This window comes from Planococcus citri, chromosome 4 (genome assembly GCF_950023065.1).
Source record: "Planococcus citri chromosome 4, ihPlaCitr1.1, whole genome shotgun sequence".
In the NCBI taxonomy this organism is placed as follows: Eukaryota; Metazoa; Arthropoda; class Insecta; order Hemiptera; family Pseudococcidae; genus Planococcus; species Planococcus citri.
This window is the reverse complement of record NC_088680.1, coordinates 59,883,148-59,903,490: the sequence shown is the minus strand read 5'-3', so window position 1 is coordinate 59,903,490 and position 20,343 is coordinate 59,883,148. Positions and strand designations below refer to the sequence as shown.

The 20,343-nt window shown below is 35.7% G+C and overlaps 2 protein-coding genes across 2 annotated transcripts; both read left to right on the top strand.

The window, feature by feature from the left end:
- The first annotated feature begins 5,529 nt into the window (after positions 1-5,529).
- On the top strand, positions 5,530-20,285 carry LOC135845213 (uncharacterized). Its single transcript, XM_065363678.1, has 12 exons — positions 5,530-5,642; positions 5,764-6,065; positions 6,547-6,678; positions 6,920-7,066; positions 8,292-8,426; positions 14,289-14,420; positions 14,557-14,649; positions 16,331-16,456; positions 16,544-16,661; positions 18,836-18,980; positions 19,059-19,205; positions 19,435-20,285. Exons 1-12 carry the CDS (start codon positions 5,530-5,532, stop codon positions 20,044-20,046), a joined length of 2,202 nt encoding a protein of 733 aa, XP_065219750.1. The 3' UTR covers positions 20,047-20,285.
- Positions 9,609-14,249, top strand: LOC135843140 (uncharacterized protein K02A2.6-like). Its single transcript, XM_065360902.1, has one exon. It carries the CDS (start codon positions 9,977-9,979, stop codon positions 14,096-14,098), a length of 4,122 nt encoding a protein of 1,373 aa, XP_065216974.1. The 5' UTR covers positions 9,609-9,976; the 3' UTR covers positions 14,099-14,249.
- Positions 20,286-20,343: the final 58 nt, after the last annotated feature.

Here is a 20,343-nt window from a genome sequence, read left to right as displayed (position 1 = left end):
ATGCATAATTTATTTAACATGTTGTTTGGCAAAATAATTGAATTAAAAACTAGTGTTCATTATATTCTTTACCAATTTGCAGTTCGATTTTTATTTTTATAGAGAAACGATATTTCATGTTAAGAAACCTGGTAATATACAGGGTTGAGGAAATTGTATTTATCTAATAAAAAATGTATTACTACTGAGTTCGTTAGAAACTTCACACATTCGTAAGAACACACAACACAACGTCGTGATCCATGTTTTATGATTTTGTAAATGCAGCTATCAAGCACAAGTAGGAAGGTTCAATACAGCATACAATACCTACTTATTATACATACGTATTATTACGTATGTAGAATGTAAGGGTGTTCCAGAGTTGAATAAGTATTAAGTAGGTAAGCCATTTTTCCTACCTAGTAACAGTGCAACTCATACTGAACCTTTTATTTTTGAGAAATTCAAAAAAAAACTGAAAGAGCACACATAATTAAAATTTTTGTTCTGCACTTGATATCTTATTTGGGATTTTGGAGAATTTTCGAAAATTGAAAAAAATTACCGTGATATGTAGCTTTAGAAAAAAGATTGATACTTTTTTTTCAAATAAAATGAATTAGCATGAGTAATTATTTCATTTCACCTCAAATTCAATAACCACGTGTTTTGGACCATTCTGAAGCTTTCAACAAGTTGCTTAAAACGAGCCAAAAATCAACTCGAGCACCTAAAACTTTGGTTGCTGCTCATTGAGTAATGGGTTTATATGATTCGTGTCAAAAATTTTATGAATTGATTCGCGATTTGAATCATTTTTTTGCAGATGTAATTCATGATCCATGATTCGAATCATCTTTCTAGCGGTACCTAATTGATTATTCGAGATTCATTACGATGAGCTATGAATCACGTTCACGAATAATTTTTTTCTTTGCCTACTATGTTGTCCTCCCAAATTCTGACAATTTTTAGTCACTTTCATGCACATTTCACAGGTGGGTCATTCCATGTCAATTCGACCAACGTTTTTGAGTCATGTCTTTCGATTTCGCTCAATTTTTTTTTACAATATCTACCCATCCAGTAAGTAAAAAACCCGTAATCAGTTTGGTCCTAGCCCCCTCAGGGGGTGGGTGGGGAGGGGCTTCCATTATTTTCACATTGTCTCGAGGTACTCAACTTCAGCGGCGCATTCCTCCAGAAGTATGATACTTTGATCGAAACTGATTTCACAGTTCAAAAAGGTATTGAATTTTGAACTTTTTAAGCATTTTGAAATTTTCAAAATTCGAAAATTGAACTTTCAAATTGAAAGTTTAAATTTCAAAATGGCGCTGTAAGTGGGAGCTTCCATTTAGAATTCTGAAAAAATTTCCATAGATGCACCTTTTGACGCTTTTTCGAAATATTCAAGTTTCGAGATGGGATCTCTTAATGGAAGGGGAGCACCCCCACCCCCAATTTTGGGCAAAATATTAAAAAAAAAATCTGGGGCATGTGATTTATCAAATTGTATGTTTTTGATAACGCTGAATACGAATATGACATTGGATTTTTGATTGGGCTCCATCCACGGCCCCCAGCACCTCCCCAAATGGGGTAAAAGTTCAAAATAGGGTTTTTTTCGTGCGACATATCAAATAGTATGTTTTTGGTGACGCTGAATACGAATATGACGTCAGATTTTTGATTGGACCCATCCACGGCCCCCAGCACCTCCCCAAATGGGGTAAAAGTTCAAAATAGGAGTTTTTTCGTGTGACATATCAAATAGTATGTTTTTGGTGACGCTGAATACGAATATGACGTCAGATTTTTGATTGGACCCATCCACGGCCCCTCAGCACCTCCCCCAAATGGAGTAAAAGTTCAAAATAGGGGTTTTTTCGTGCGACATATCAAATAGTATGTTTTTGGTGACGCTGAATACGAATATGACGTCAGATTTTTGATTGGGCCCCCATCCACGGCCCCTAGCACCTCCCAAAATGAGGTAAAAGTTCAAAATAGGGTTTTTTTCGTGTGACATATCAAATAGTATGTTTTTGGTGACGCTGAATACGAATATGACGTCAGATTTTTGATTGGACCCATCCACGGCCCCCAGCACCTCCCCAAAGGGGGGGGGGGTAACCAAAAAAAATGGTTTCAATCGTGTGACACATGAAATAGTATGTTTTCGATATCGCTAAACACGAATATAGCCTTAGTTTTTTAAATGGACCTCATCCATGGCTCCGAAGACCTCCCCCATAGGTAAACAGTTAAAAGTTGAAATTATATCTCAATCAAATTCTTCTCTGCTAATTCTTATTTTCTGAAATTTTCACAAAAGAAGGCCACCTACGCAGAAATAGTTTACCCCCCCCCCCATGCATCATTAGAAAGGAGTGTAAATTTCCAAATTCAGACGTTAATAGAGAATCGGTTGTGGATTTTGCACTGTTTCATAGTTAAAAGAACATGAATAGGAACAAAGATAGTAGATATAGATACGAAGGTTTAGGTTCCTAGATGAGTAGATAGAGTTTACCATTGTTCTTATCACTAGCTAATAATCGCTGCCGGTGTATGAACAATGCTGTTAGGAATATTCGGACAGTGATTGTATGGGTGGTACAGGAAACTGTTCTCTTGCAAACGTATCTATGCGCGTGAGAAGTTGAGTAAAAGACTGGGAATTCGCTGCAATTCATTCAGTAGTGAAAAAAGATTGTTCGGAAGACGTTATAATTTGAAACTAAGTGGAATCGTTGTGTAATTTTATCAAAGTTTTCATGATCCATCAATATGAATTCATTTAGTAGTTTTTCGAAAGAGGAATCCGCGAGACAAGTGCATAACATCGGCTGCAGCCATTCTGCCTCACATCAGCTTACAAACCATAACTTGAGGCAGTTCAGAGATGATGCTAGTACATCTGGTCTTGGAAGGTATGTGAACCTGATTAAAAAAACGATTGCTATTCAATTATTATACTCGGATAATTTGTTCAATGTTCACAATTCACATTGAGAAAAGTAAGTGGGTCATTCCACGTCAATTCGACCAAGAAGTGGTAAGGAGGGTCGGCGATTTTTTTGAAATTTTTCCGGTGGAATGACCTCCCGAAGAGATGACCAATGGCGCAAATCGCAGCCCTGTAGCCCTTTTTCAAAGGCTGCTAGGGAATGTCAAAGTTTTCAGTGAACTTGAGATATCATCCATTTCAGCAGTGGATTACTCGATAACCGCGATACTTTGGTGATATCATAAAAATCCGTGTTGCCACTTTTTTTTGGTACGAAAAATTAGCTCGAAAAGTTTCAAAACGTAGTTTTCAAATCGTTCCGATTCTCAAAAATTCTGAAAAAAATATATCATCGACAACATTTCATGATGAAAAACATGTTAAAAAATTCGATTTTTTGATTTAAAACATGAAAAAAAGTTTTGACCGGTGAAGTTGCCCCATTTGATCTCTATTTTCAAGTATCCATTGAAAAAGTTGAAAAACCCCCTTTCACTCAATAAAATAAACTCATCGCAAAAAAATCAAAATTCAAAAAAATTCAAAAAATTAACGAATTTTAATTTTTTTGCCATGAGTGTGATTTTTATCAACTTTTTCATGAAATACGTCAGAAAGAGGTCAAAATAAGACAACTGAATAAATTGAATTTTTTTTGATGTTTGGAATTGAAAATTGAATTTTTTCAAATTTTGATTTTTTTGTGATGAGTTCATTTCATCGAGTGAAGGTGTTTTTTCAACTTTTTCAACGGATACGTAAAAATAGGGGTCAAATAGGTCAACTTCACCAGTCAAAACTTTTTCATGTTTTAAATCAAAAAATCACATTTTTTGCAAAAGGTAATGTATTCCCAGATAAGATGCGTGAAATGCCCGTGAAGTTCTGAAAAACTGTAGAAGATGCAACAAGTCCTCAAAAAGCTTATTTTGGGCCCATGAGCACCTCCCCACCCAATTTTGGGTCTGAAAAATGTTGGCAATATGGGTATCGTTTTCATATAAATCGAACCTCCTGAACACAAATATGCAGTTGGATTTACAGTTGAAGCCTTCCAAGGGCTCCATTTGAAGGGGGGGTACTGCGCCGCAGAATTGAATTTTTCGCGAAAAACAGTTTATTTTAGCGTTACCTAAGCCCTGTAACTTCCTTAATTAAGGTTGACCCTGCATGGTCTTTGTTGAAAATACCATTATACAACCCCCTTCTCCTACTCTCCCTCTCTACCTATGTTGACAACTATCACAAGATTTAAAAAAATATTCGACTGTCTCCTGGCTGTATGTTGATTGGTTCATTGTTTTTAAAAAAATTTTCATTGCGTCTTGTCAAACTGTGTCCTAAAGAACACACTAAACTTCTAAAAAGTCGTTTTCGCAATAGGTAGGTACCTGTGCTGAAAGCATTATACTATCCTATGTAGGCTGTACACAATAGCAATCACTGAACGCAATAACAAAGGACATACATTCCATTCGAAACGTTTGGCAACATGGTGATTGGTATGGCAGTGGGGATGAACATTTACAATGCCTTCTTAAACAACTAGTTTCTACGTACCTATGTCATATATTAATACATGTAAAATAATTTCTTTATTGTGTATTTTATACCCAAGCACTAGAATAAACTGTTTTTTGCGAAAAAAATCAATTTTGGGGCGCTCTACCCCCCCCCTCCCAATGGGGCTCTTGGAAGGATCCAACTGTAAATCCAACTTCATATTCGTGTTCAGGGGGTTCGATTTATATGAAAACGACACCCATATTGCCAACATTTCTCAGACCCAAAATTGGGTGGGGAGGTCACCATGGGGCCAAAATGAGCTTTTGGAGGACCTGTTGCATCTTCTACAGTTTTTTAAGGTTTATGTGCAAAGCTTCAGAACTTCACTACGAGTATTTTTTTAATTGGCGGTGCTATGACACAAAAAACATATTTTGAAGAGTTTTTTGAGTTTTTGAAGATGATCCACCTGGAGAAAAAATTTGAAAAAATTTCCAAAAATAGTACTTACTTGAACATGTTTTCAGAAGAAAAAAAAATTTGTGTGCAAGAATTAGGTTAGGAGATATGTCGGTTTCAAATTTTCATTTGTCAATATCTCCCCCCACCCCTAGGGGAACTGAAAAATTTCGAAAAAATGTACATATTTTGGGTAAAATCGAAATTTTTTATTCAAAACTCGTTGAAGTGCAATGATATTTCCATAAAGCCTTTCAGAATCCCTAACTATTGGAAAAAGTTCAATTTTGGTAGGTATCGCGGTTATCGAATAATCCACTGCTGAAATGGATGATGTTTCAAGTTCACTGAAAACTTTGACACCCCCTAGCAGCCTTTTAAAGAGGGCTACAGGGCTACGATTTGCGTCATTGGTCATCACTTCGAAAGGTCTTTCCACAGGAGAAATTTCAAGAAAATCACCCACCTCACTTACCACTTCTTGGTAAAATTGACGTGGAATGACCCAGATACGTGCTTGAAAAACGATTACCTTCTTGATGTTTCATTCGGATCAGTTGTTCATAAAAATGCATAATTTCAGCGAGCCTTACGCGAATGAAGCCGAAATTGAAGAGCTTTTCAAGAAAGATGAAGACTTATGCGTTGTTTGTGGGTGTGTCTCAGCCAACGAATTTTTTAGGTAAGTAAAGGGTAATTTATGTGTAAGCACAGGAACTGATGTATCTATAGATTCAAATACCAAAGCACCACGTCAAAAATTGCAGGAATTCGAATTTTAACATGTTTTAAAATTATTCTAGTTTTCCAAATGATGTTGACACTCGACAGCAGTGGGCTACCTTCTGCGAGATACCTCTTGACAAAATAAAACCGCATTTTAGACTTTGTGACAGACACTTTAAACCTGACGATTATCGAATCTCGATGAAACGTTCGATACATCCAAGTAGTATTCCAACATTGCAACCAAAACTGAAACATGGCTTCGGACCTTCAACTACTAATAACAGTTCACAATCTAGTCTAAATGGCATCAGCATTTCCAACTCAATGTTGAATGAAAATACATCGAACAATGCGACACACAGACCTGTCGTCCAAGGTAAAGATACCTTACATACCTAATTTTTCATCATAGTATCCTATCATCTTTGGTCACTAACATGATTTGATAATTTTGGTTTTGATTTAGGTAATCTTCAGTCTGAAATTTACCAATTACGAACCTGTTGTTCACTTCTCGAAGACACTGTAGCCGAATTGAAAAAAAAATTGAGCGACTAGACGAGAGATGCTTTGGTTAGTACCATATGATGCTTCTACTCTTCATGATGGGATAAGTTTATTCGTTCAATTACTCAGTCCTGCTGTGACGTGAGAATTCTCCAAATATTTTCTGTTAAAATAGCTCGTAGTGGGTATATGGAAAGATTATAATCTTGAAATTTGGAATTTTCTCGCTTATTCGCACATTTTAGGGCGAATGAAGGATAGGATTGGCTCAGTGGCACCTTTCATCTTGCACTAGATAGATAATTCACGTGATAAAGCAATTTTGGGATTAAACTTGATTTTTTTTACAGTTGTGCCAGCTGAAATTGACAGCAACATAGCAGAAGATACTCGCGACCGAGGACTGGCGATTTATTCTTCAGAGAAATCGAAAGACAGCTCTTCTATTTCGAAGGCACTGCCTACACACCATTATGAAAAAGGTTAGTATATGTACTTATTCGTACCATACATAAAAGAAACAGACAATCAGAAAATTCTTCGAAATTTTACGAATTTTTACCATATTATTATGTTTACTTTTAGTTCATCGAGAATGGAAGGGAGAGATAGCGAACACCAGCATAACTCATTATCAATGAAATAATAGAACTATTGTCTTGAAGCATTCCTTTATGAGGAGGAACAGCTTTGCACTAATGTGTTTGTATTTCTGTCTTTCAGTTGCCTTTGGAGAAACAACTGTAAATGATGTTGAAGGTACTCACCACCACCAAAGTTTAACTACCTCATTGTTAGAAAAGTTGAACGATGATTCTTGTAATACAAATACACAACTATTCGAGCCGCAGCAGCTGCATTCAGAAAAAGGTTAGTTGGTATTTTTATTAACATTTTAGTGGGTATCTACAGAGATACAGACAGAGCATAAGTGTATTGTGCAATTTTGTACTCACAAAAAAAAAATGATAAGAAACAATAAGTAAGAAGTATGAAACATTCTGAAGAAAATTAGTTGATTGTTTCGCCACGTTCTCAGAGTACCACGTAAATTCGTGCAAAAAATTAGTGGGGAATTCAGGTATGGAAGAGCCTTGAGTTTAGGGCTCCTGCTCTTGGCTCTCGCTCAGCTCCCGGCAAGTTTTAGCTCTCGTTCGCTCTTCATCTCTTGGCTTTTTTTCTTTCCATGTGCTCTTTGGCTCTTTGCTTGCTCCTCAATTCTTTCCCTTTCCGCTCTTTGATTCTCGGCTCGGCTCCGACTCCAGCTCCCGCTCTCGCTCTTGGCTCTTCAAATTAGAATTTAAAATTCGTGAAAAACGATGAAAAAAATGATATGCTGCATTCATTTTCATTTCATTTCTCAATGAGAAAACAAACGTAGAAAGTACTACTTACCTATTTAAAAAGTAACTAAAAAAAACACATTTCCTAATTTCTTCACAAATTTAAATTGAATTTTTGATACAAAATTGTGCACATTTTTAGCCCTTTTTGGACTTTAAGCATGGAATGGTAAGCCAGAGGCCCAAACCAAAGCCCAAACAGATCATCATTCAATTTTTAGCCACAATTCTGTTACGGTTGACAGTTATTTTGGATGAAAAAAAAACGGAAAAGTGCTAAACAGCCTGAAAAATTTTGAGGGCTCCCACTCGGCTCTAGCTCTTTTCAGGTTGAACACTGAACACTCCTTATGGTGATCGCTCTCTTGAGTAAAATAAGGAGCTCTTTTGCAAGAGAGGTCTTGATGTTTTTCTGCACTTTCATTTATTTTGCTTTTGACTCTGGCTCTTGCTCCTCCAAAAATCCGGCTCTTTCAGACTCTCGCTCCGGCTCGCTATACCGGCTCTTCTATTCTCGAGTGGGATTCGATGATTGAACACATATGAAATTGTTTCATAGAATATCTGCATGCAAAGCGATAGCAAAAACTTGAAAAATTCAACTTAGAAAAAAATTAATTTTTTCGTGTGAGCGAAGAGTTTAGCTTAGCTTATCGTACCTACACGTGACTTATGTAGTTTAATTTCAAATCCGAGCTCACCCTTGTACGCTTAAATGTAAGTATTCTTACTTCTGTTGTTCTGTTTTTCAGTTGCGCTCGTAGAATCGGTCGAAAAGATTGCCGACGAAGATGGTTACTCTACAGATTCGAGTATGCCTCCCCTGGAAATATCGAGCGATGACGTTGATAGTTTGGAGGACCCACTCGATCAATTTTCTGAAAAAGGTTGTAGTAATATAAGTACTCACTCTACTCAGCACAAGGTACCTGGTACCTAAATTATAATTAAGTGGAAGTACGTGTTTTTGTTTCAAAAAAAGAAAAAAGTTTTACTAGCCACTGGTGGTTTTGAATTGGGGGAGGGGAGGGGATCAAGTATCAGATGAGAGTACCCCAAAAGTCCGATTTTTTAATAAAATTATTTTGATGGTAAAAATTGGTGATTTTCCAAGCATTTTGGCGCTCTTGTTTCACTGGAACAAGAGCCTGGCTTGCTCTAAAAAATTTAAAAAAAAAAAAATTGGAAATTCTTCAATATTTTGAATCATTTCTTCACTTGAACACATCATTTCGTTTTTTCATCTTTTTTAAGAGGAAGTGGCTTTTTTATTCTTCACAAGCTAACAATATTGGTATAGATGTTCCCACTGTATGTAGATAGATAAGATACGTACGTAATACGTATTATCTCCCTATTTGATGACGTATAGAATGAGTGATTAGAAATCCCGTTTGTTTGTATGTAGATATTAGGTGATACATGTAGTTTTTTATTGCCTATTTTCATAAAAGCTAAGGGTAAGGGCGCCCAATATGGACCACATTTTTGTTTTTGAATGCTGTGACCGCTGTAATAATTGAGCTGAAAATTTCTTTGATAGCTTAAAATGTACCTACATCTGTCTACTATCATACACCAAATACGTAAAAGTTTTCAGAAATTTTAAGTGGGTCAAAAAAAATGTTTTCTGAAAAGTGTCAAAAATCGGAAATTAAATTTCGGGTTCTTAATATGGACCACTTTGAAAATTAATTTTTAAAAAGGCTACAATGTTGTAAAAATACATTCAATTGCTGAAATTCCGTTGAAATAATGTTTAATTGAAAAAAATTCTGACCCTATCAATTTCGTTTTTTCCCTCTCAGTTCGCGAATTTTGACTTTAGGGCTTTGATTTTGGTCTCATTGTGTTTTTCTGTGAAAAATACACTAGATAAAGCTTGTTCCCAATAGGTAGTGCTCATAGCAAACGAAATCGGCCGGTGGTCCATATTAAGCAGTGGTCCATATTGGGCTATCTTACCCTTATATGATTCGAAAATTTCAAAAATAATTTTCAACTTGAAGGCAAAAGAAACCTATGGATTTTTTCCTCCGTAGAAGAAACAACTTTGAGCTCACGAATTGTTATGTACATGTGTATAGATAGATTAGTCATAGATGACGTCTCAGTATATCTTAGCTATGTAAGTTAGTTTTTAGAATCGAATCAGTTCGATTATGTTCGTTAATCAATAAACACGTTTCAAAATGTCTCTCCGTGCGTTCATAACAAATTGGCGACGAGGATCAAAGTAGTTTGCGCATCGCGCCTCGATCTTTCGCGAATTCGTGCTCAAAATCGCGCTAAATTTTGCGCCTATTCGAAAATGATCAATATTACAGTATTTTGCGAAATTATTGTTCAATTTATACGTGAAAGTGCGTCCGAAATCGAATATCGTTCGCGCTTCAATCAACTAGTTCAACTTTAATTTTCAACTTCAATTTTCGAAATGGCTGTATCAAAACAGGACCTGTCAGATCTCATCAAAAGTCAATCCGAGCTCATCAAATTGTTAACAGAGGAGAGGAAGAAAACTCCAGGAAAAAATTCGCCTCCAGCTCAACCTGATCTGTCTGACTTGTCCAAGCAAGCTGTTCAATTCGAGCCTTTCAATCCAAAATGTGAAAAATTCACATGCTACCTGCTTCGTTTGGAAAACTACTTCGATATGAAGAAGCTTACTGCAACAAATGCATCTACAGACAAGGCAAAAACACAACTTCTAATCAACACCATTGGCACCAAGTACACGCAACTTTTGATCAATATTTGTGCTCCAGTAAGTCCACGAGACAAAAAATATGATGACTTAGTCGAATTACTTAAAAAGCAACTCGCTCCTCAACCAAACATGTTCAGTGAGCAACACAAATTTTTATCCAGAGTTCAAAAAACAAATGAGTCAATTGCAGACTATGTATCTGCCCTTCAAGAGTTAGCTTTAACCTGCGACTGGAATTGTCCACAAGCTCAATGCGGTAAGCCTTTTACTACAATTATTTTGAGAGCCCAATTTATTCGAGGCCTAGTTGATCCAGAAATTCGAGAAAAATTGCTTCAGTTACCTGATCAAAATACACATTCTTTTGACAATATTGTCCAAACTGCTTTAGCTATTGAACTGTCAAAAAGTGACAATAAAGAAGTGTATAAAAGTCAAACTGCTCAAAACTCAACAGCAGCTTCTTCGTCTGTAAATAAAATGAGTGAACAAAAGAGGTCATTTTCAAAAAATCGTAGTCGCACACCTCAGAGAGAACATCACTCTCCGAGAGATTTTCGAGCCAAATCAAAACCCAGAATCGATTTTAAACAGTTGGGGATAGATAATTTATGCATAAAATGTGGCCGAAATAATCATCTTACCAAGGAATGTAAAATTCCACACGAAAAATTGAAATGTAAAACTTGTCAAAGAACTGGCCATGTTGATAGAGTGTGTATTACAACTCTGGTCAAAAAAAAGTATGGTAATTCAAATTCAAATTCCTCAACGATGTATTTACATGACGATGACGACATTCAAGAGCTCCATACCTTGAATGATGGTTCCGAGAAAATCATGACTTCGATCCGTATTGATAATATTGAACGGAAATTAGAATGTGATACTGGTAGTCGGCGAACTGTTGTGTCTTATAATTTTTTCAAGCAGCTGAATTTGCAAAAACCTATCATGCATGATAACACAGTTCTCAAAGATTATACTGGTAACTTATTCAAACCATTAGGCTACGTCAACGTATCAGTCAAGTATAAAGATAAAGAAATCAACAGTCGTTTATATTTCACAGAAAGGTCTGAATCATCTGTGATGGGTCGCGAATGGTCTATTCCTCTCGGCATTATAAAAGTAGATGAAACTGATGATGTAAAATTTCTCGGAAAGTCAAATGTGCCAGATATGGATAAAATCAAGAAGGAATTCGCCAGTGTTTTCTCCGATGAAATAGGAAAGGTTCCAAATTATACTACCTCTTTCGAATTGAATGAAAATTCCAAGCCTATTTATATGAAAGCCAGAAAAGTTCCACATGAAGTTACCTCCTCAGCTGACGCATGTATCAATCGATTGATTAAATTTGGTGTTCTAGAAAAAGTTGATGTGTCAGAATGGGGTACTTCTTCAGTCTATGTTGAAAAATCTGATGGCTCTGTTCGATTGTGTGGAAATTATAAGAAAACGATCAATAAAATGATCAAAGATATCCGATATCAACTTACAACTGTTGAGGATATTTTCAATAAACTCGAAAATGGCACTTACTATTGTAAACTTGATTTACGTGATGCGTTTTTACACCTTCCAGTAGATGAAGAGACAGCAAAATTGCAAACAATTGTGACTCATAGAGGCACTTTTAGGGTCAAACGACTTTATTATGGCTCAAAAGTGGCTCCAAAATTATTCCAAAGGTTCATTGACCAGGTAATTCGAGACTTACCTGGAACTGTGGCCTATTTCGACGACTTATTGGTGCAAGGATCCACCATTGAAGAGTGTGAAGCTCGCCTACGTGCACTTTTGCAACGCCTTCAAGAATATAATCTACATGTCAATGAAAAAAAGTGCAAATTTTTCGTCACTGAGGTCTCTTACTTGGGTCATGTTATCAACAAAAATGGTCTTCATAAAGCTCCGTCAAAAATTGAGGCCATTGTCAAAGCTCCGCGACCAACAAATGCTGATGAAGTTATGCAGTTCCTTGGTCTTGTCAACTACTATCAACGATTCATAAAAAATTCATCACACATCTTATATCCACTCAACCAACTGCGCCGAAAAAATGCCAAATTCGAATGGACTCCTGAGTGTGAAAAATCATTCAATAAAATAAAGCAAATCATTACCAGTGACGAAGTTCTAACACCTTATAACAGGGAATTGCCATTATATCTCGCCACAGATGCCAGTCCATATGGCATATCAGCTGTCCTATCACATCGCATCAACGGAGACGAACGTCCTATCGCATACGCATCTCGCTCCCTCACAAAAGCTGAGAAAAACTACAGTCAACTTGATCGAGAAGCTCTGGCAGTGTATTGGGGTGCCAAAAAATTTTTCTACTACATCTATGGTCGTCCATTCACATTCATCGTAGACAACAAACCAATACATCATATTTTAAATCCAGACAAAGAGCTACCTAGCTTCACAGCATCGCGGGTGATAAGATATGCGGTTTTCTTATCTCAGTTCAACTATAAAATCGAGCACCGCCCAGCCAGTCAGCATTCCAACGCCGATTATCTATCACGTTTTCCACTACCTATCGAAAACACCAACGTTGTTGACGAATGCTATTTTATACAGTCTTCAAAAATAGACCAGGTTACATCATCTTCTCCGATTACTCACAGCCAGCTGAAAGAAGAAACCTTAAAAGATTCTTCACTGTCAAAATTATTGAAAGAGTTGCAATCTGGCACCAACTCCGAACCTGAATTCTCACTCAACGATGGAATTATTTTCAAAAATGGTCGAATTTATGTTCCTGAAATACTTCGTGAGAAAATTTTGGCTGAATTACATGATACACACATCGGCATTGTTAAAATGAAAGCCATCGCTCGTAAATTCGTTTGGTGGCCAAAAATTGATTCAGAAATTGAATCAATTGTCAAAAGTTGTCAAAACTGTGCAGATCGAAATAAGAATCCAAAAAAAGCTCCGCTTCACAAATGGGAACCTCCTCAAGAAAATTTTCAACGAATTCACATTGATTATGCCGGTCCGTTTCAAAATCATTTTTATTTCATCATCATTGATTCAAAATCCAAGTGGCTCGAAGTCTACATAAAAAAGACTGCACCAACAACACAATCTACGATTACCTACCTTCAAGATTTTACTGCTCGATTTGGTTCACCTGATGAACTAGTCAGTGACAATGCCAGTATTTTCACTGCAGCCGAATTCAAAGAATTTCTTCAATTCCATGGTATTAAGCATCGTCTCATCGCGCCAGGTCATCCGGCAACGAATGGCCAAGCAGAAAGAGCTGTCCAAATTGTCAAATCCAAACTGAAAAAGGCCGAGCCTACCACTGACACACAAATGTTGCGAAATTTAGTCTCATCAATTTTACGTAAATATCGCATCACACCTCTCGAAAATGGTCAAACACCGTCTCAGCTCGTTTTTCAAAAAGATATCAACACCAGACTAAATTTGTTGCTGCCAAAAAACGCAAATCCACCTTCACAAAAATCCAACCTGAAAGTAAAAACATTCAAACTCGGAGAACGTGTCCAAAGTCGAAATTATACCTCATCCTCACTTTGGAAATATGGGGTCATCGTGGAAAAGTTGGGAAAACTTCACTATCTCGTCGAATTAGATGATGGGTACATCATCAAACGTCATGTTGATCAATTGCGTTCCACAGAAGTGGAAAAATTCAAAAAAGCTGTCCAATTTTCTTCCGAGGTCAAACATCCAAAGTCCAATCTAAGTGCTCAACAACAGCCCAATTCCGAACCAGATTCATCCAAAAAGGTGGAAAAAGTTTTGCGGCGATCAAATCGTTCAAGGAAAGCCCCGGAAAGGCTGAATTATAACTTTTGAATTCCCTTAGTGGGGAAGAATTGTTATGTACATGTGTATAGATAGATTAGTCATAGATGACGTCTCAGTATATCTTAGCTATGTAAGTTAGTTTTTAGAATCGAATCAGTTCGATTATGTTCGTTAATCAATAAACACGTTTCAAAATGTCTCTCCGTGCGTTCATAACACGAATTTATTTGTTTTTCAGGTCCGCTCGCTGAACTGATTGACAATATTATTGAAGATCATCACTATGCAAAGTCGTTCATGCTTCCTCTAGAAATATCGAGCGACGATCTGCATAATCCGGAGGAACAACTTGAAAATATTTTTGATCAAGGTTGGTAATTTCATAATATTTTTATTTTTTAGTGAAACTGACATTCTCTTGCACTATATTTACATATGTAATTAAAACTCAAAATCTAATAATGGGAAAACTACTTTGGGCTTAAAGAAGTAATTTTGTTTTTCAGTTGCGCTCGTAGAAACTGCTCAAGGTATTGCAGAAGATGCTCGTAACACAAATTTCAGTATGAATGCAGCACCTGGACAATATTCCGAAGGAGGTTAGTAGATACCCAGCAATTTAATGTGCAGTCGCGAGGCGAAATGATGAGTCGGGCAGGGGACCCGTACGGAAAAATACTATGGTTGACTAAAGTCAACTATAGTTACTATGTAAATTTTTGTAGTCAACTATAGTACATCTTAGTTAACTATAGTAACTACAAAAATTTTCATAGTGAACTATAGTTACTACGATAAATTATTGTAGTCAACTTAGTAAATTATAGTCAACTATAGTAACTTTGAAAATTTTCATGGTCAACTATAGTAACTACAAAAATTTTCATAGTCAACAATACTAACTATAAAAATTTTTGTAGTAAACTATGATAACTATGAAAATTTTCGTAGTCAACTAATATAATAACTACCTATAAAACAAAAATTTCGCAAAAATTTTATAAAAATCACATTGAAAATCACTAAAAAAAAAAAATTCAAAGAGAAACACGTTTTTTATTTGATGACATGAGAATATGACGCAATTTATGGGGAAAAAAATCAATTAACACACATTTTATATCCAAATTCAGATTGTTTTTTGTGTATTTTTAAAGGACTTTGCACCATAAACCTGTAGAAAATTTTGAAGATGAAAATGAAAATATTAAAAATTTTCAGCGGGTATTTCGGCAAAAAAGAAATTAATTTTTTAAAAAATCATCACACTTTATAAAAAAATTTTAGCTTAGTTTTTTTTATTCGTAATACCCAAATAAATCATTTATTAATTCATCTAAAAATATTCATCATTGCTGTTCAAAATAATGTTTATCGATTGTCAAAAACACCTATACGTTGTAACATGAAAAAAAAAAAAAAAAAAAAAAATCAAAAAGTTGAAAAATGTACAAGTCCAGACCTAGAAATATAGAATATATGCACGAATAAACCCTCTCCACATATGCAACGAGGTGGCCGAGTGGGTTAGGTGGATGGAACGTAGGCACGCATGCAACGTGATGCAAGGGTCGAGGGATCGAGCCCCACCGGTGCCGTAAAATTTTTGAAATTTTTTTTACTTTTTTTGAAAATTTTATCACCTTACAATGCCTGAAAATACACAATTTATCAATGGACAATCCATTATCAGTGTTTTTACACAATTTTTTACCTAAAATTTTGGTACTACACTATACTATACTATACTATGATATACTATAGTAACTATAGTCGCGAAAATACTATAGTTGACTATAGCAGTTTTTTCTCATAGTCAACCATGGTTTTTTTTCGTACGGGAGTCAGGTAAAAATACTAGTAAGAGGGATCTGGAGTGAAAAGTTGAAAAAAGTTGGCAAAAAAAATTATAAAAATCTCCCCCCCCCCCACCCAACCCATCAACCACACGACACGTCACTTCATCACGTTTCTGAATGAAGTTGAAGTGAATCACATTCGTACGATTTCATTAAAAAAGAGAAAAGATAAAGTATACTCACGAGCAGAAAACGAAAGAAAAAAAATCAAATTCGCATCAGATACCTGGTACACCTACTCGTAGTTCATCGATTTCTCACCACATTTTAATTACCATTCAGAGCGGGGAAGTGAGGGCAAAATTGTTAATAATTCTCTCATTTCTCAAAAGAAGAAACAAGGTTATACGTACATAGGCTTCTACGTAAGTAAGTACATACCTATCCTAATGTTTTTGTTGTTTTTTTTTTCATTTCTCAGAAGTGTATGTGGAACATGATGACGAAGATAATCAATTTCCAAATTTTGCCGTCCTCTCACCACAAAAATCCAATGACGACAGTCGTTATAACATAGAATCGCAATCTCAACAATGTTCTGAAAAGGGTAAGCAGGTTTTTTGTGCAGCATAAATACATAGAACGAATTCTTTCCTCAAAAAAAAAATTAAATTTTCACGAAATTGGTTTCAAGTTTCAATAGATCTCCCTTCAAAGTATTTACGGAACTGTTTCCCGGATCCGACGAAAACGACCAATGACGGCGAGGTTGTCAGTGGTATTTCTGTCAGTCCTCAAACTAACTGTGAAATGTAAGTGATACCTCTATAACCAGTTCTACTCAAATTACTATGTACCTACTTATGGAAAATCAAAGCATTGTGGGTCATTCCACGCCGAATCGGCAGATATTTGCACGAGGGGTCTTCTATTTTTTTCAAAATCAGATCATGTTTAGAGGTCATCAAAAGATGACGAATGACGCAAACCTGGCATTTTTTCGATTTTTTTTGGCGGAGCTGTGGAGCTTCAAAGTTCTCCAAGATGGCCGAAAATAGAAAATTTCAGTTGCAAATTGCTCCTGGTGTACGTACTATAGAATTTTGAACTTTTTTTCAAATCGTAGTACTTTGAGAGGGTATAATCGACGAATGATGCCAAAATCAGTGTTGCCACTTTCAAAAACCTAAAAAAACGGTTTAAAAACTTATAATTTAAATATAATTGCGATGTCCACGAGCAAAAATTCTGAAAAAATTCTCAGTTTTGGTCCTTTTCATGTAGAATAACATATCAAAAAATTGAACTGGCATTTTTTCTCATTTTCGAGAAAAAAAATACAAGTTTGGCACTTGTTGCAAAAATACCATCAGAAACCTAAAAAATGAACATTTTTTCATTTTTGAGATTAAGTAGGTAGGTACATATATTTAACCAATGTGTAGAACGAACATTTGAAAAAAATTTCCCTCTCCCGCAATTTGCCAACGAATTGACGATGAATTTTCATGATGAAATTTCCGTTGACAAAGCTACAGCCTCTCCAAATGAACCGATTTGATTGATATTTTGCACAGCAATAGCAATTATGATGTAAATGACCCTTTTCTATGGTAAAACAAAACCTTTTTATTTTGGAAGGTTTTGAGGGAGAAAGAATTTTCAAATTAAAAAAAAGGCGGTCAAAAATGATTTTTTTTGAAAAATGACACCATATTTTGAACAAACACGCTAATTTACATCACAGTACAAAATTGGACTCATATCGGTTCAATAGGTTTCTCTTGACACGAACATTTGTGATTTCAAAAATTTTGCCTCAAAATGCTAATTTCGGATCTTTCTGTCTACATTACTTTTAACAGTAGAAAGCTTGTAAAAATGTCAAATTAGAGCTCTCCTTGAGGCGAAGAACATATAAAAAATTCAGAATCATACGTTAATTTTCTATTATTTCCTGTGGTCGAGAAACTCTTAGTTCCACTTGACCCACCCTTCTGTTGCACTTGAACACATCATTGGGTCAAATGGAACAAAAAAAGGTGGCTCAGAAAAAAAATTCTGGAACCCAAGTTTTTGGATCAACTTGAAAAATGAGGAGTCATTTTGTAGATGTATCACTTGCAAAATCATAGCCAGTAAACTGGCAAATTAGGAGGGGGGATTTTTCACATGTCCATCTACATAATATGTACCTATTGGCGAAATATTTCAAAAATTCAAATACATATATTAAATTTTAGGTTTCTACTTTTGTTTAAAACAGCAGTGAAATTTTTTCAAAATGTTTCATATCTTAAAATTATATATAGCACGAAAAATGGTATTTCTCTTCAATTCGTTGACAAATTGCGAGGGAGGGGAATTTTTTTCAAATGTTCGTCTACACATTGGTAAAATATTTCAAAAATGCAATAATTTTCATTTTTTAGGTTTCTGGTGGTATTTTTGCCACAATTGCCAAACTTGTAATTTTTTTTCTCAAAAATGAAGGAAAATGCCAGTCCAATTTTTTTATATGTTATTCTACATGAAGAGAACTAAAACTGAGAATTTTTTCAGAAATTTTACTCGCGAACATCGCGGTTATAATTTTAAATTATAAGTTTTTAAATCGATTTTTTTAGATTTTTAAAAGTGGCAACACTGATTTTGACATCATTCGTCAATTACCCCCTCAAAGTACTACAATTTGAAAAAAAAAAAATCAAAATTCTATACCACGTACAACCGGAGAAATTTGCAACTGAAATTTTCCATTTCCGGTCATTTTGGAGAACTTTGAAGCCTCACAGCTCCGCCAAAAAAAATCGAAAAAATGCTCGGTTTGCGTCATTCGTCATCGTTTGATAACCTCTAAACATGATCAGGTTTTGAAAAAAAATCGAAGACCCTTTGTGCAAATACCCGCCGATTTGGCGTGGATTGACCCTGTATACTCGTATCTTATATATTGCATTCATCAATTTTCAATTTTTTTCCACAGGCTTACGAATGATACTGCTGCCAGTTCAAATAATGCACAATTATTCGATGAAGCATACTTTGGGCGAACACTGCGGGTGGAAGTAGTGCGAGTGCCTTTGACAATCCAGGAATCAAACTGTAATGATGAGCTAAATGTGAGTCAGGTTAGAGTAACTGGTATGGTTTCAAGTCGCTTTTGAGCAATTACATTTTCAACACACCATTTATGTTGAACACTTTAGCGGAATGAGCAGACCTCTCTTTCAGCTGAGAGTTCAAAACGTCGAAAAAATGGTGACGAGGGCCGGCTTACTTGCTCTGCCAAAAAGACAAAGGAACTTCCTAGCGTAGCTACCACGACACAAACCTCGGGCAGTGTTCCAAAAAAGGTTAGTACCTAGACCTACATACTACATTCATCTAGTGTAGAGTGTAGAAGTAGGTATGTAGGTAGTGATGTACAATATGTAGGTACAGGGCTCTGATATCTCACTTTTTGAATAAGTAGATAGGATTTTTTTTTCAATTAGGCTACACAATCATTCAAAATAACAGGATTTATATAACTTGCAAAATTATATTAACCACAAAATTAATTCAATCACTTTTTTCCTGCAGGTAGTTGGAGCATTAATACGAGATTCGCCTCCATACTGTTGCAATATTTGTGATAAAACGTTTTCTGATAAATCTGATTGGACAAGACACCAACGAGAACATGCGAAGCCATTCCAGTGTCCGAAGTGTAAAAAAACATTTTCTAAAAAACATGATCTCTTCAGACATCAAGCAAGTCATAGTGAAATGAGACCATACAAATGCGGTTTTTGTGACACACGATTCAAGCAAAATTACGCTAAATTAAGGCACGAACGATATATGCATGCGGAAGTTCCTTGTTTCGAGTGTGCTGTTTGCGGGAAAATGTTTAACTATAAACATTCTATCATTGCCCACCTACGAATCCATTCTGGTCAAAAACCATTCCATTGCCGAACCTGCGGCAAAAAGTTTTGTTTTAAAGGCAGTCTTACTAGACACGAATTGACTCATAATAATAATAACAACTTCAAATGCCGCATATGCGGCAAGGTATTTAGATACCAACACTATAAGACAAATCATGAACGTTTACATGTGGAGAGTTCTCGTTTTGAATGTGCCCAATGTGGCAAGAAATATTCCCACAAAAGCAGTCTAGCCCATCACATATCATCCAACTGCAGTTAGATTTCAATAATTTGTAGTGTTTAAGTGTTTGTAGATCCAAATTCGGGTTTTCATTGTTTTTTGTGCTCTTAATTGAGTTTTTATTTTACCCATGGCGAAAGAGTCGAAAGATTGTTTTCCACATAGACATACATATGTGTGCTTATTTTAGTATGGTAGTTACTTATATTATTCATTTTTACCCAATACTTACCTAATGTATAATTATTTAACGGTGTACTTAATTAAAAATTAGTATAGCATTGATCATTGCATTCTACACTAATTTGCAGTTCAATTTTTACTTTTAGAGAGAAA